We start from the raw sequence: 17,472 nt of genomic DNA, 5'->3' as shown, positions 1-17,472 counted from the left end.
ATGGATAGGCCATTGCATTCATTTCTTCTATAAGCACCATGAAAAACCTATCTCACAGGGGATTAGATCCCATTCAAACAGGGCTGCATTTACTTCTACAGCCTTTCTCAGAGGTGTACCTACCAGAGATATCCTGGAAGCTGCTACCTGGATTTCTGTACATACCTTCACCAAGCATTACCATTTACCATTTTTTCTCTAAATCCAGAGCTGGATTTGCCAGTGCAGTCTTGCAGGGCTTTATAGCTGGGCCTAATGCTATTTAAATGCCTCCTCCCTTCCTTAGCTTTGGGAATCTACCCAAATGTGATGACTGCAACAGTGAAATACGAAGAACATAGTACAGTTGTGTCCACTTACCATAAATGGAGATGTTCGAGTGTATTCACTGTTACAGTCCTGGTTACCCTCCCTCCAGCCCCCTGACTTCTTTTGGCTATACCTTTACTCTCCTTGGCTATGCTTAAAAGCTTTTTGGTGTATTTGCTTTTTTGTTGGAGGTGTAACCTTGTGTGTGTGTGTGTGTGTGTGTGTGTGTGTGTGTGTATATATATATATATATATATATATATATATATATATATATATATATATATATATATATATATATATATATATGGGTCTACCTGACAACACCGACAACGAAATCACCGACACCACATAAACCTCACATACCCGACACACCATAATACCGACAATCAACAAACAAAACAAATCCCCTGTCCAAAAAGCACACACACAACACAAGCACACCAAAATCCTTACAAACCCACACTAAACCTCACATACACAACTATCTACAACCTTAACCCAAACCCTAACCCTAAGGTCCGTCATTATCGCACACTCACCTAACCCACCCCTAACCCAAAGACTATCACTACCGCACACTTACATAACCCGCGCCCTAACCCTAACTCACTTAACCCACCCCTAACCCAAAGACCGTCACTATCGCACACTCACCTAACCCGCGCCCTAACCCTAACTCACTTAACCCGCCCCTAACCCAAAGACTATCACTACTGCACACTTACCTAACCCGCGCCCTAACCCTAACTCACTTAACCCACCCCTATCCCTACAGACAGTCAATATCGCACACTTACCTTACTCGCACCCTAACCTCCGTCACTACCGCATACTTACACAGCCTTTTCCCATGTCGGTGTTCTCAGCGTCGGTGTTTTCATCCGTTGGACTTCTCAGTTGCCGATCTTCTGGCGTCGGTGTTCTCAGTGTCGGCGTTCTAAGCTGTCGACGTTGTCAGGTAGACCCATATATATATATATATATATATATATATATATATATATATATATATATATATATATATATATATATATATATATATATATATATATATATATTTTTTTTTAATTGCTTCCCAGTAGGTGGGCACCTGACATCTTGGGCAAGAAAAACTGATGTAATGGCGTCGGCTGCATGTTTTATACCCCTGACTACCTGACGTCACGGAAGAAGTGACAGCAACCCACGCAGGACCCAAGACTTTGATAATCAGGCCAACTGAGGGCTAATGCAAGCAGATAACCCAAATGTGATGACTGCAACAGTGAATACACTAGAACATCTACATTTATGGTAAGGGTGCACAACTGTACTTTCCTTCTCAGAAGTTAAAATAACACCTGGACTTCGGTTATTTTAATGTAGAGGGAAGTCTTTTGCTGTTGAATCCAAGGACAGATTTGCGGTTACTAATTGCATGTTCAGCTTGAATACACTTAATCATAAATACTGGCTGCACTGACTGGAATTTTTTTTTAACAGCTCTGGATGATTCTGTGTTGCATTACATATGATTTTTCTATGGGGGAGGGATCTGAATAGGGAAAGGGTTACTGTCACTGGTGAGATTGTGTCCCATCTTACCAAACTTTGGTGGGGCTAGAACTCCATAAGCGATTGCATTCTGGAGTTTGTGGCAGCCCACATGAGAAGCAAAGATGTCATTCCCTTAGGCTTACTGTTTTATAACTGTGTGTTGATTCTTAGTATTTCGAGTTTAATATGGCATGCAGCTGTGTGCAAGCATATGTCCTTGAAGTTGTTTTATTGTATCTGCCAATATTAAGCTGATTTAATGCTCTATATCTGTGCTGCATTTTATAAGCCACAGTTAAAAAGCTGATTAGTCAGCAAGCAGTTCTGCATTAGACAAAGGTTATTTTGGCTACCTTTTACAGGTGCCTTTGCTGAAAAGCATCCCACTGGATATTTTAATGTAATAGTCAATAGATGGAATAATTTAAAATGCCTCATTTACATTTAGGATGCCATTTGAGTACATGCAATTTCATTAGCTTAATATTATCCTTTTAATCCTTTGTCATGTTTTCTAATATTTTTTCTGTTCTCTATTTAATTACATCTGTAAATTATTGTTATGTAAAGCCACCAGTATATATCAAACTCAAATGAAATGTAGCATCTTTAGTTTGTAATTTTAAATTAACCCATGGATGAGATCATGCAATACAATCGTGTATTCCTCTAATAACTTAGATGTGCATTAAAAGGCAAATGATTTTCTAGTATTCTTAAACTTCATAAAATCTAATTTTGTTAACTGTATAATATGAAAGCATTTTAAAATGCAAACAGGCTAAAGCAAAGGCTACCATATACAAAAAAAATGCATTTAAAAGTAATTAAGTGCACCATCAAATAAACTGTCTAGGATAGTGTTTGCAAAACATCTTGAAAGATTTTGGACCAAACTGATTACGAAACATGTTTTAAAGTAGTCTGTCTGTAATTTAAAGTACACACATTTATAGAAAATGGCAGTAATGCCTTTTTGTTTTAAAAACATAATACATAATATTTTTTTTGTATTTATAGCTTGGCTGTTACATTTCTTTTTCTTGCTTGCCTCTTTGCCTCACTTGCTAGGAGCCCTAAGGAGTGAGAGCAACTGATAACCCATAATGTAGGAATTAGCAAGAACCTTTTTTAAAAGAAGTCTTCTTGCTTTTTGACCTGCTGGTAGTAGGCATAGAAGCTACCAGCCCTTCTGTTGCAGCCTTCATTATTGTTGGTTGAACCACTTGGATCACGTTATGTAGAGATGAGCTGTCCACAGTTCCATCAGCCTTGTAACTGTCTGGAATATCCCATTAGTAATCCCCATACCCTCTGTCAGAAGGGAATGTCTGTTAGTGCATCTTACTGGGCAGATAGATTACAGAATTAGGTAGTTAAATGAAAATATGACGTGTCCTTAATATCCACTGCACCTACTGTTACAGAGCACTTCTTGTGCTGTGCTTCTGTCCATGATGTAGCCATTTTATATAAGGCGGATAACCTTTGGATCTGATGATGTAATTTTCATTTGTTCCTCAACCTGTTGTCTGGGATCTGACTCTGCCATTTTCCAAAGCGTTAGGCCCCAAAGCTCAAGCTCCTCCCCGACCCATAATGCCGCATTCCCCCAGATTACCTCTGATCTCATTTGCTGCTCTCCCAGGAAGCATCGTGATCTGTACACTTCAGCTCCACTGAGAGTTTCTCTTCTCCGTATAACAGATGAGTTAATTTGTTTTTCTTATTCTAGTATCCTTATTCTCTTTCCCATTTCTTCTTGTCTACATATTTAAAAAAAAAAAAAAAAAAAAACAGTCATTGGTCCGTTCTTGTGGGATTTTTCTTTACTTTCCCTTTCCTTCTCTGCTTTAATATGTCTGATAAGCCATTATGATTTAAAAAGTGCACTTCCTGTGGGCACAAGATTTCTTTATCTGATACCCACGGGGAGCACTTGTATTGTCTTGGCCCTGCACACCTTGAAACCGCATGTTCTATCTGTGAGGGGATTCACCAACATGCTTTGTTCAACTGCCTGAATAAACTTATTCTAAATGACCCGATTCCTTCTTCTGCCCCAGCTGCGGGTTCCTCTACTTCAGGAGCTCAAACTCCTGGCAAGAAGCATAAAGATGTCCAGGGACACAGGAAATGTTCCCCTTGCAAGTCTGCCTCTACATCCAGTGAGCCTTCCAAAAAGGCTCCCAGAGCATCAGATCTAAGTAAGTCTGCCAACTAATCTCCTCAGACCCGAGCTCCTCTTCCTTCCTTGGGACTGACTCCTGCTGCCTCAGGATCTCTTTTTCTGGACAGATCCCCTAAAGGTTTCTCTAGACCTCCTTCCACATCTTCTGTCAGGTCTTCCCATAGCCTTTCTGGATCTGTGATGGATAGACTTGAGGTAATTCCTTTAGACACAGATGCAGATGGGGGTTTTACCAACTCCATCTGTCACCGGATGTTTGAGTTGATTTTCTCCTTTCAGGCCTGTTGCTTCTTCTCCGATCCAACCTCCTGCTTTGGAGTCCGCGAATCCAAAAGTCCCAGAGTCGAGGTGTCAGAACCAGTAGTGATGATCTCTCTAACTCCGACAGCTTCCCTGACTTGCTTGGCTCCAACAGCATTGGAGCAGAGCAGCTCACAAACCCAAAGCCTGGACGTCAGTTCCGTGGGGCTGACTTTGACTCCAAAGTATTCTGAGATAAAGCTCCCCCTTGGAGCCTCGGCATTCAACAGATTGGCGCCAACTCCCCCTTCAGAGTGAATGGGCACTGAGGTTCAGGTGCATTCCGCCCTGACCGCTTTGGCTCCAGGGAGAAGCTCCCCCTTGGAGCATCGGCATTCAGCAGATTGGCTCCAACTCCCCCTTCAGAGTGGATGGGCACTGAGGTTTGGGTGCATTCCACCCTGACAGCTTTGGCTCCAGGGAGAACATCTTCAGTGTCTCCGGAGCTATCTGCCTTTGAGGTGGTGGAGATGGTTTTCTCCTTACCTAGGAGATCCTCGGCTCCAATACTTTTGGATCCACCCCTTAGCTTCTTGGGATACTGTGTCTGATACCCCATGTCTGCCACCTCCAGGACAGCTGGCCCAGCAAAGTCTCCAAGCAGTTCCATCCTTGGAACCCCAGGTCTCTTCCAGTAACTCTCCAGTGCGTCCCCTCCAAAGATGTACCCCAGAAGAGAAGATGGATGAGGGGGCACCTAGATTCTCTACAAGAAATCAATCATTAAAGACACCGATTTCGAGGAAAGGGAAGGGTCCCTGAGATCTCCACCTGAGGATGTCTCCTTTGGAGACATCTTAGAAATTCTGTGCCAAAAAGGTGTTTTGTCTACCCAAAACCCTACCCTGAGGAAACTGTGTTCTTGGGGGGTTTTGGGTCCAGCCCATCTACATGTTGGTTGTCCTCCCCCTGCTGATGCACTTGTCGACCTAGTATCAACCACAGCATGGAAGGAGCCGGACACGGTAGAACCTATTCCCAAATGTGCAGATAGGATTCTTAGTGCCCCAACAGACCGACCACGTTGGACTGAAGGGATTCTGGTAGATGCCAAGAGCTAACTCAGGAAAGCTCCACTGTTCATCCCCCTAACAAAGGAGTCTAAGGCCATGGACAGATTTGGAAAAAGAGTTTATGCTATCTTTCTCATTTTACTAGGCTACAAAGGGATCAGATTCATAGTTTACTAGGCTAAAGACCACAAGGCTCTTTTTAATCCTAGTCATACATCCAAAATCTCTGACAAGTTTTGATACCCTTGATAAGTGTAAGAATGGGCCTTGGAGATGAACCATTTTCAGGTTACCTGGGCCCATTAGAGACGTAGGTGCCAAACCAGGGAGGAATTTCTGGTTTCCCATGCAATTTTTGAATTTGCATTTGAATTGGGTTAGGGAGTAACTCTGCTTCACATGGATGGGGAGCCTATTCCATAGATCTGATAATCTCTGGGATACACACCTATCTCTCCAGCAGGTCCTATTTGTATTGCAAGGCAAGGTTTAAGTCTTTAGAATGGATAATTCTGGTGCTGTTTGTTTTGTGGATACGCAAGAGGTCCATCAGAGTAGGGTCTGACAATGTCCTGTATGCCAGGCATAGATCTCCCCTCAAAAGCCTGTAGAAGACCGAATAGAGGGATAGGGCCTTGAGGCGGCCTGCATAGGACATTTTGCCTATATCCTGTATTCTTTTAGTGAGGAATCTCTGTGGACATTCCAGTTGGATATGCCTGGTTAGGTAAATACCAAAGGGGGGCATTGTACTCAGACAGGTCTGATGAATGCCAAATACAGTGGAACAATGACTTGATTTGGACTTAGATGCCATATCTTTGTTTATAAGTTGTGCAGCAGAGAATGATTTCCTCACCACTGTAGACACATGTTGGTAAAAGGCTAGTTTACTATGTGTGTCCTTAAGTCCCTGACTACTTGGTCAACTCTAAGGGGTGTGTTGTCAATATCATAGTTACCAAGGATGGATGACTTCCCAAAAGATGCTATTATGTATTTCTTGGCATTTAGTTTTAGTCCATGGCTCTGACACCAGTTGTTTTTTTTGTGTCAGCCCCTCCTGGAGAACATTTGTGTCAGTGTGAGATTCAGTGACCGCTCCTAATTTGCAATCATCTGCTTGCAAATGGTCAGCCATAGACCATTGCTATTGGCCTTGCCTTCTGATAAGTAAATGCTAAAAAGGAGTGATTCAAGGACAGATCCCTGAAGGACTCCACTTTGATTTAATCAAAGAACTCTCTAGCTCTGTCCCAGAGTCCATGCCTGATGAGGAACAGAAGGTCGTTTCCTCCAGAATGGCCACTCTGCAATCAGTTTCCAGCACATCCATCAGGTTACTTTTCCATGCTGCATAGGGCATGTGAAGGGCCACTGGTTCAGGCATTGCCATTAGGCATCAGGCCTGGATGCAGCATTGTGACTTTGCGGAACCTTTCAAGGCGTCATTCATCAATGCATCTTTTGATGGATCATCATTGTTTTGGGTCCATTGTCAGATAGAGACTCTCCCATAGCGAGAAAGATAGAAAGACCTTGTCTGCCATTGGAACCCGTTTTTCTACCCCAAAAAGATCCTTCTCCAGGAATCAGCATGGTGGTAAAAAATTGTAGTTCAAGAAGTCTCAAGGTCTTTTTCAGGAATCCCAGAAAGACTTTTCCCCCAAAGACAGAGGGGGGAACAGTTATAATGGTAGACACCACCCATGCAGCAGAGGGTTATGAAAAATCAAGGGTCTTTGAGATTCATTCTTGGACAGACCCTTTCAGTGCTCCTGAAAGGTTGCCCAACTATCCCTCTCTGGAGGCAGTTAGGGGCCACTTATCCTTGTAGCCAGAAGCCTGGGTAGCCATCACAAACAATATATGGGGTAAAGGATCATATCCAGAGGCTACGCTATTCCTTTTTTATAGGTTAATAGATACTTTAGGTTTATAGATTAGTACTAGGCAAATTGCCCTTGTGGGCTGTTTTAAGCCTAGCCAATTATTCCACTTGAGAATCAAACCCTGCAGTTTGTGTCTGTAAAGTTAACACCTTAACCATTATGCCAACCTCCCAGATGTTCGATCCAATCAGCAACTTTGGAGATTGCAAAGCTGCTAGAAAAGAGAGTCATCTAGAAAGTCCCCCCAGATCAAATCGGATCAGGAATTTACTCAAGATTCATTTTAGTACCAAAAAAGACAGAGGATCTGAGGCCAGTATTGGACCTGACATCCCTGCCCCCAATGTGTTCAGCAAATGCATGGTGGTAGTCACAGCTCACTTGACACTGCAGGGATTCCACATGTTTCCTTAACTAGATGATTGGCTCCTCACCGCTCCAACCGGGCATCTACTCATCCAAGACAGGGACCATTTGTTATAACTAGCTCCTACCTTATGCATAACCATCAGTACGCAGAAATCTCAATTGGATCCTGTCTAAGTAATAGTCCTCATAGGAGCACATCTGGACACTTCCAAAACACTGGCCTTCCTCCCTCCAGACAGACTTTCTACTCTAAGACTACATTATCAGGCAGATTCTATCCATGCCAGATCTGCCAGCAAAATTAGTGCTCAGACCATTGGGGCTATGGCTGTCATGATCATCCTGTTACCTACAGCATGACTACACATGAGAATTCTGCAATGGCCATTAGCTGTCCATTGGTCCTTGCACCAGCATCCTCTAAGCTATCAAGATTGTGCAAAGACTTGCTTCTATAGTGGCTTCATTCCTCAGATATTGAACAAGGACGTCCCTTTGTTCTCCCCCCGCAAAATGCTGCATTGGCCACGGATGCCTACCAGCTGAGGTGGGAGGCATTTCCTGGGATGGACAGTCCAAGTTCAGAAAGATGACACTATATTGCATTCTGTGGTCATATGAACCCAGTCTGCATCAAGAGCTTCTTTGCATCTGCAGCATTTTATTTTTTCTGATTTATATATAACAGCAGTTTTGTGGGGTGGTAGAAATATTCTGTGTAAGAATTTCCATATATAATTTTTTGGGTATTTTGATGCATATCTCAGCCTTTTTTCTACACACTTGGATTTTAGTAATGATTGATGTTGCATGCATGATGATTTTATAAATATGTATGTTAATATTTGATTGAAATACAGTGCGCTGCATACTGCAAACCATTGTTCACAGTGAAGGGATGAAAACAACTTTCAAATGCAGAAAAATGTTTGCAGTGAACCTTGGGGCAGTATGGGTGTTTGATGGGTCTGTTTTGGGAGAGGGGAGCACTTAATGCTCAGTTATTTTCTGCCTTATTATGTTACTAAAATTAAAACAAAAAATGTGTACTGATTTGTTTTGCTTCATTGAAGTGTGAAGAGTGGTGTAGACCCTAGTAGTTTAGTTACTATAAAGACTGAAAGATTAGCACCCTTTGTTTGGATTTGCACACATTTTTGTGGACTGGAGATGATGAATGAGTGTACTTTATCCCACTTGTGCTGAACTCCCAGTTCATATGGAAATTAGGCAGTGGCCTGGTTTGTTTGTACTGGGGTCATTTTATATATATAGATATATATATATATATATATATATATATATATATATATATATAGTTATCTACTATTCTCGAAAGCCGACAATGTTGAATCCGACATTGTCGACACGAGAATAGCGAAAGTGCAGAATGTCGAACGGGTAAACGGAAATCTTTGAAAGGGGAGATTTCCATTTACTTCAATGTAGTGTGGTCTCGGAGTTGGTATATTTAAGTAGCAGGGGTGTGGGGGGGGTGCAGGTGTGCTTGCCCCCCCTGCCCTACACCCTTTAGATTTTCTTTTTTTTTTTTTTTAATTTATTTTTTGTGAACATTCGAAATTTTAATGGTTCGATCATTAAAGGTCGACCTTTAGTGATTCGAACCATTAAACTTTCGATGTTCTAATATAGACCCATATATATATATATATATATATATATATATATATATATATATATATATATATATATATATATATATATAGGGATATTTTTGTGATGCGTTGTGTGACAAGTAACGAGATGAATAGTGCTTCCTGTTTTCAAAAGGAGGATTCTATATGACAGTAAAAAGCATCCATTTACTGCACTCAGATGTTTTCTTTATTAAGCCCAGTTTCTAACTTAAATTTTGCTGAACCACACTTTGCTAAAAACAACCATATAGATGCATAGGCCACAGATTACTTCAGATGCATTTCCTGTAGATAGCTGTGAAAAAGCCATTTGTAAAAACCTTGCACACTTATGAAGCATTACTGGTGGGAGCTGGCCTCCAGAGCCGAAGGCTTAATTTGTACATCAGTAATCAAAGATATGGTATATGGTACCTCCATCTGAAATTGTCAGACTTGATTCTACTCAACCAGCCATTTAAAAGAAAAGGTTAGTCTTTGGATGTAGTACAGTTGTATGAGGCACTCATTATACAGGTGGATGTGTGAATTGTCATAATTCTTGGAAAGGGCCCCCACCCTCCTTTTTTATTGGGTTATTTTTATTAAATCTTCAAAATTGAGAAATATTCAATATTTAACATTTTTAACCAAGAAGTGAACGGGTCCAAGGACCCTTTTTAGTTATGACACTGGCCAGAAAGGCCAAGACAAAAATGAATACATGTAGATGCAATCAAATTCGTAAGATAGTTCAAATGCACTTAAAATATATTGTGTGCGTTAGAGTATGTAAACCGCAACAGATATTCCTCATCTAAAGGCAAAGTAACATTGGTCAGAAGGTGGCCTATACAGAAATAAAATAATGCATGTAGCATATAATAAACAGCATGTGGATGAATGTGTACAAAGTTCCGAACACATAAGCAATGTCACTGATGTCAGAATATGAAGTGTATACAGTATTTGCAATTGTGTGCTAATTGCTGTTTATTATGATGGAGTTATAATTATTGTTGGATATCTGTCAGATTATATGAAAAGAATCTTTAATCTTATGGACATTTCTGCACCCTATACACTTCTTCACAGAACACTGCTTCTAGATGCAGTGAATGCATTATTTCCAGAGACTGAGTTTTCAAGGAATGTGAGTAAATACTTTAACTGTACTATTCATATGAGTGCTATTTTTCCAGAACTGTAAAGCATTTTTTTATAAGGTAGCACGATGAAGTGTAACAGAAGGGAGGATACTGGCAAAGAACACTTGTGTTGTCAAGTAGTCAAACTTGAGCCCAGCCTGAACTAGAGCAGGAAGATCTGAAGAGTACAGCCAACATTTTTTGAACTTGAATGAATCGTAGAAGTGAAGGGAATAAATTATGTCACAAGCATGGTATGCTGGAAGTCTTCGGTTTGAGTATCAGTGAAAGTTAATATTATCCTTTCACTTCTATGATTGTAACGGTGTTTAAGCAGAGGGCTTTCCCTGTGTGTGTGTGTGTGTGTGTGTGTGTGTGTGTGTGTGTTTGTAATTTGACTGTGAACTCAAATGTTGAGATGTGTAAATGACCCTAGTCAATACTAGAAGACGTTTTTCATTTTTTAATTAAAACATTTTTTTATAATATGTGGGGAAAGTAGCCTATTATATCAAATATGTGAAAACACCATTTGCTGTTTTATTTGTAGGTTCAACTGCTGCACGAGCTAATTCAACGTCTGGATACTACGTGGAGTAGAATCCAAAAGAGGAGTGTTCTGCGCCAGTCTGCTGTTTACTCAGAATCCTTGGCGGGCCCGGCACCCAGCTCTCCAGTTAGAAGCAGTGTAGGAACAGCTCCAGTTGACACCAGCACTTGTAGCCCTTCAGCTGATATTGGAACCACAACTGAGGTACATTCTTTGCAACACAGAAGTCTTTGCATGTACAGTGCAGAATACTTGCGTGATTTGGTCGGGTAATGTTCAACATAGATGTTATTTTTCACATTTTGATTAATTGGTTCTTACTTCACATTTGAAGATTATATTAATTTACAGGATATCCTGTACACAAGCCATACAGTGAAAGCCGTACATCCTGTTAGAAAATAACATACAAATGAATTTTTTTTTCTTATTTTGTAATTAAGGGGAAAGTCTTTATAGACTTGCATTATTTCACTCATGGCGTTTCTTGTCTTCTTTTTTTGTTCAGATTTCTTCTAAATATCAGATACTTTTATGTAGTTTTACTCTGATCCACATCAGTATTTGGTACTGTTTGCATTTCAAAACTTAAGAATAACAGTATTGATGGTATTTTTTATGTATATAATGCCTTTCCTCTAATACATGGATTTGTCTCTTACTTGTGTTCACCCTTTTTATTTATTCAATACTGTTATTTTTGTAATCTGATTTTTTTCTGTTATTGTTTCCTCTGTAGTTTTACACTTGGGCTGATCCACAAATAGGTCTGTGTTCTAACCCAGTTAAAAAATGCATGTATGAATGAATAAGTAAACATATAAGACTACTAGCATGTCCATAGAGGCCCTGTAATTTAGTGCTACAGCCCAGAGTCCTAGAAGAAAGCAATTTTCTTGATGATACATTTGTAGTTGTATTTTACTGTATTTGCTTTTGTTTTGCTGGAACAAGTCAGTTTGTTAAGAATGATAGGCTTGCAGAGTCTTTATCCATTACTACCACCAGACTTGAAAGATCTGCTTTATAAATGCAAATGAGCCACATACTTGCTGTCTTGCAGTTGGCCAGAACATCCTTGACAGATATCATTAGATTGAATTTCAAATCTGCTACCTGATCATGCCATAAGCAAGCTTGTAATGTCTTTGTTCTTTTTTTCCTCCCTCCCTCCATCCAATCCCCTACCTTCTCTGAACCTGCCCAGTGGCATGTGGACATGTATGTTTCGGCCTTTTTATTGACCTCATCAGCACAGCATAAGTGTATAGTTTGGCTATACTTCAGAAGCACAGGGTCTAAATACATGTGATGCCTGTAAAGATTATGATATCCAGTGGGTTTGGCTTTATTGGCCTGAATATGCCTGTACTCATAATGACTTAAAAAGTAAAACAAAAGTCACTTGATGTCCTTAATTAGTCATTTGCATGTATAAAGCACCAAATAGACCAGGAAGTTTAAGGTATCACAGTGAAAACTCCAGCTTGATACCTTAAGCAAAGCTTATTGGAGTGACTTGGACAGTATCACTATATATATGCAATGTACTCTAGAGCTTAAATTATCTCTACACAAAACAGCCACAGTTGAAAGGTTTAAAAATATTTAATAATAAATTTTTACATTCCTAGAAATTCTGATTTTTAATTGCCTTTACATCCTGCTATAACATTTATTTACATGTGCATGTCAATGTGGCATTACTCTCCCGGTCAACAAATGTAAATAAAAATAAATAATTTTAGTGATTTGATGGAGCATCACATGATGAATGGCTGGCCATTAGTGGCTGATGTGCTGATGTGAGGTATTGCCAGCTATGCCAGGAGAAATATGGCAGTGGATGTGTAACATATGCCAGCATAGCTAGCTGGAGTTTTGTAAAGAGCACCCTTTCTCAGGTGTGTGTGTGTGAAAATCAAATTTCAAACTGTGTGTGTGTCAGTTCCTTGGAGCAGGGACACAGAGCACTGGTTTCGCAGAGAGAGAGTGGTGGAGGACTTGGCTTGGGACACTCGGCTGACGACTCAACTTTATAGCTGTGCAAGTTGGGAGTCTTACCAGGGGCCTGGAGAGAAAGGGAGGGAAACCCAGAACCCGGAATGTGTGTGTTCCCTGTGTGCTCTTAAGGGAAGTTTTGTTTGGTGCAGGGAGCTGCATCTTGAAATACTGCATCTATCCATCTTTGTTCCAAGTGAATGTCCCTCACCAGTGTCCGTGGTGAGGATTAAGGCACCTTGATCATTGGCCCAGAGCAAGGGTGTCACAGCTGATACATAATAATAAATTTATTGTGAAGCTAGCCAATAAGAGTGGTAGTATCTTTATTCCAGATAAATTGTAGTACTTTAGTATACTGAAATAAAGAATATGTTGATAGCACAAAGTGTTTATAATTGTGTTGACACAAAAATGTTGTTATATGTTATAACCAGAATTTATTGCATGACTTATTACTTTCAAGGCAGTTGTTTTAATATACATACATGTTTGTGGTTTACTCAAGTCCTTAGATGTTTGCATTGTTGTCCTCATCACATTAAGACTAATTTTTGTTGTCACAGGACAGACACATCTTCCAATTTCTTTAGATTTGTATTGAAGTTTTTGGCAAAAAAGGTGCATTGATTTATCTCATTCACTCCATTGCAGCTCAGGAAGTTTGCACTGTTAACTTCCAATGGCCGGAGCCTAAGCCTTTTGACAGAATAAAATTATGTCCTCATTTCAAACAAATATTCATATCTCTAGAACCATAAGACTTATGAAAAAAGTATAAATGGCAAACTTTTCAGCACAAACTATTTTTAAAGTGGTAGTATTTTTTAGGTTCTAGGTCGTAGACTTAATTTTATAAGTCACAGTAAACACAGTAAGAATTACATTTGTAATATTTTGTAAACAACTTACAATATCTCAGCAACCACTCAAGTTACACACATACTGTCAGCAGCATTTTATTTATGTAGTCGAGAGCTTTCATATGAGGCTGAGCTCTGCCTGTGTTACTTGGTTGTTGAGATATTTAAAAAATGTGAAAATTATATCTATATAAATTAATATCATAAAAACAGTTAATATCGATTTACTTGCACTAGACAGAGGTCAGATATCAATGCAGTTAAGTTTGCCATTGTGTAAGCTTTAAGATAAAAAATTTTGAAACCTTATACATAGCATGATTTTGGAATTATTGATGCAAATATGAACAAGCAATATTTGATGCTTAGAGACGTCAGTAGGGATTAACTGCAGATGCACCTGGAGGCGTCATTCGGATGTAATGAGATACAGGACATGAGAGATTTTTTTTTGTGGCAATTAAGTTATCTTACAGTATGAGAAGTATTAACAAGCTCCTTGAGATAAAACCTAAATTATGGCATATTCCGCACAAGTTAGGGATGGAATGAATGGAGTAGTTACTATATGCACACTCCATGTATAACAGCAAATGTGTTGAGTTATGGCTGACTTTAGGAGTTTATTAGATCTGTAAACTACTGCAAGTACATGATCATTTTAGCAACAGTGAAAATCAGTTTAGATGTTGTTTTAATCAATTAATCTAAGTGGATTTTTACCCAAATTGCATAGTAAAACTGCGGACATGAAATAGAAAATTTTAAGAGGCTTTAACGTTTATCCATGAGATTTTATTGTTATTTACCCAATTTTTCGTTATATAAAATTTAAGTAGGCCACATAATGTGACTAAAATATGTTTACGAATACCCTTGATTGAACTAGGGATTATGTGTAGAATCATTGTTTCCCAGGAAAATGTGGTTTATCACCTCCCACAAATTAGCTACAAAAAGCATAAAAAAAACATATTTTCAAACATATTGGAATTCTCTTCTAGACACAATCCTAGCAAGCAAACAAAATCCTAACACACAAATACAATTCAGGTGGGATTTCATAAAACTTATATATATATTAAACACAATAAGTATATTGCTCAAAAATAACATGCTTTAGGATTAGCACCAATCAGATGGCATCCAACAATGTAAATAGTTTAACTTGTACATAGTTTCAGTGTTTCACAAACCCTTCTGCAAGTAAGGTTGTCCTGCTTACATAACATCCAACAATGTAAATAGTTTAACTTGTACATAGTTTCAGTGTTTCACAAACCCTTTTGCAAGTAAGGTTGTCCTACTTACATAAATCAAACGACATATATGATGTAAAACAAACGTTAAATTTCACTTTTCTGAAGCAAAGATAATAACTTTACTTTATTCTGAAATGTATTTATTTATTTATTTAACATTTGTTAACCGGGAAAGTCCGACTTGGAACAAAGCCAGTTTTCAGCAGAGGCCCGGGGAGAAATGCTTCAGATGCATGTCTTTGTAATGTGGGAGGAAACCGGAGCACCCGGAGGAAACTCACACGAACGCATGGAGGACATGCAGACTCAACACAGAATGCACCCCAGCCGAGAATTGAACAGGAGAACCTCTTGCTGTGAGGCGACAATGCTACCGCTGCACCACTGCGCCATCCAAATAGGGGCAATAGGGGTACTGTATCATTTCAGTTAGAACCAAAAGTCAAATATGGGTCTCTTTATTCCCTGTACCCACAGAAATGGTAAAACTACTTTTTTTCTTAATTCTTGTAAGTCTTTATGTGATCATTGTAGATATTTTTTACTGTTTGTTGTTTTTATGCTGTAATGCCTTTTTATTTTGGCTGAAAATCAAAAGCAATAAAAAGTATATTGAAAAAAAAATTTAAGAGGATGCTATTCATACTGCTGTGACGCCAGTGCACTGGCCCAGCAATCAAGGAGCCTCAATCCTCACCACTAACACCAGTGAGGGGCGTCCACATAGGGGAGGATAACAAATACACACACAGTAAAGTACGATTTCCCTTAAGAGCACACAGAGATCGCAGTCAGTCTGCGGCTGGTTTCTCACTTTCTGTCCAGATCCCCAATAAGACACCCCACTGGTACAGCTATAAGGTCCAGATCTCAGCCTAGTGGGCCAGCTACAACCTCCAGCACCCTCTCTGCCCAACCACTGCTTCGTGTCCCTGCCCAAATAGCTGACACACACACACACTTTCAGATATGAGTTATATACAAACACACAGACCCTCCTGGGGAAGGCTGGCACAGATTCTCCAGGTGTGGCCCCTTTCTGCCCACTCTAAAAGGTTGTACCAGCTGCCACCACCCACTAATATCAACTTCTAAAAAGGCCCTTAACAAAGGGTGTCCAATTATTACTGTGTCATATTATTATCCAAATGGTGAGTGAGACTGAACAGCAAAGCTTATTGGAGTGACTTGGACAGTATCACTATATATATGCAATGTACTCTAGAGCTTAAATTATCTCTACACAAAACAGCCACAGTTGAAAGGTTTAAAAATATTTAATAATAAATAATAAAAACACAAGACAATGTTTCTTACTACATAGTGCTAGTCAAGAGTTCAGAGATCACAGAGAAATACTTAAAATAATACAGTAGAAATGTTCTGACATCAGTACAGAAAAAAGACTAATCTAATCTTCCTATTTCCTAGCTATATCCAAGAGAAACCACAGTTCTAAAATAAACTTACATATAGAACATAGGCAGTGCTGGTGAGTTGGATGTTCTCAAGACAAATGCAAAATGCTCTCTGATTCTCTCTCTTTAAATTGATAACCCAGTGCTGCTTCACATTACATCATTCTTAACAATTTTCTGTTTTCCTAGGCTAACAGAAACTCAGAGGTTAATAGCCCTTTTGATCTTGCAGCTGGTCAGAAAGGCAGAGCAATAAAAGAAATTACACATGTAAATTCTAGCTATTAACTCTGGCCTCAAAACAATAGGAAGAATTCCTTAATTTAGACATCTTGGCTTCGAGTTTTGACATCAAACAATTACACAATGCTTGACTTATCAGCCTTCTTACAGTAGAGTGCACTGTTGTTACATTTTTGCAGTTTCACATTTAACAGCATTTTCTTCCATTTAAGAGAACAAGCCTGTGGCTTATATTTATATTTACAAATGACAGAATTATCTACAAAATTCTATCTGGCTAGGCTGGCAGCCTTCACCTATCTTCACAACTGTATTAAAGGAAAAAAGTCTGAAGCAATGATGTTCCTTGTATGCATCACTATTGCAGTCCAGTTTAAGATGTCTCCTGCAGGTAAGGTCTAATATCTTACCCAAATTACACAGCTTTGCAATCTTCCCCCCATGCTGGCCTGACATCTCTCTTCCTGAGAAATCAGCATGGCCTATATATAAGGGGAGATACCATCAATAACCATATTCAGTTCTGTTTTGACACTTTGGGGGGGCTACTTTTAGCCTCTTCCACCAGTTGGCCTACAAGGCTGTCATTTGTCAGGTAAATGGGACAAAATGCAAGTCCTACATCCTGCGAAGGAGATGACTGAGGATGTATCCTAAGCAACCTTTAAGGCAAAAGCAGCCAAACCTGTTCAAAGTGTATTGCAGGTTGGTAAACACACTGCTAAATGTGAGTATGA

The 17,472-nt window shown here is 39.5% G+C and overlaps 1 protein-coding gene across 1 annotated transcript in view; it reads left to right on the top strand.

The window, feature by feature from the left end:
- VPS13B (vacuolar protein sorting 13 homolog B) overlaps positions 1–17,472 on the top strand; it is a 5,424,989-nt gene that overhangs the window by 2,713,024 nt on the left and 2,694,493 nt on the right. The window contains exon 25 of the mRNA XM_044065647.1: positions 10,949–11,152. Coding sequence (XP_043921582.1) covers positions 10,949–11,152 — 204 coding nt within the window. The remainder of the gene's footprint in view (positions 1–10,948; positions 11,153–17,472) is intronic.

This window comes from Protopterus annectens, chromosome 3.part0, assembly GCF_019279795.1.
Source record: "Protopterus annectens isolate FY-2018-M chromosome 3.part0, PAN1.0, whole genome shotgun sequence".
NCBI classification, from domain to species: domain Eukaryota; kingdom Metazoa; phylum Chordata; order Ceratodontiformes; family Protopteridae; genus Protopterus; species Protopterus annectens.
This window is presented reverse-complemented; position numbering and strand designations above follow the sequence as displayed.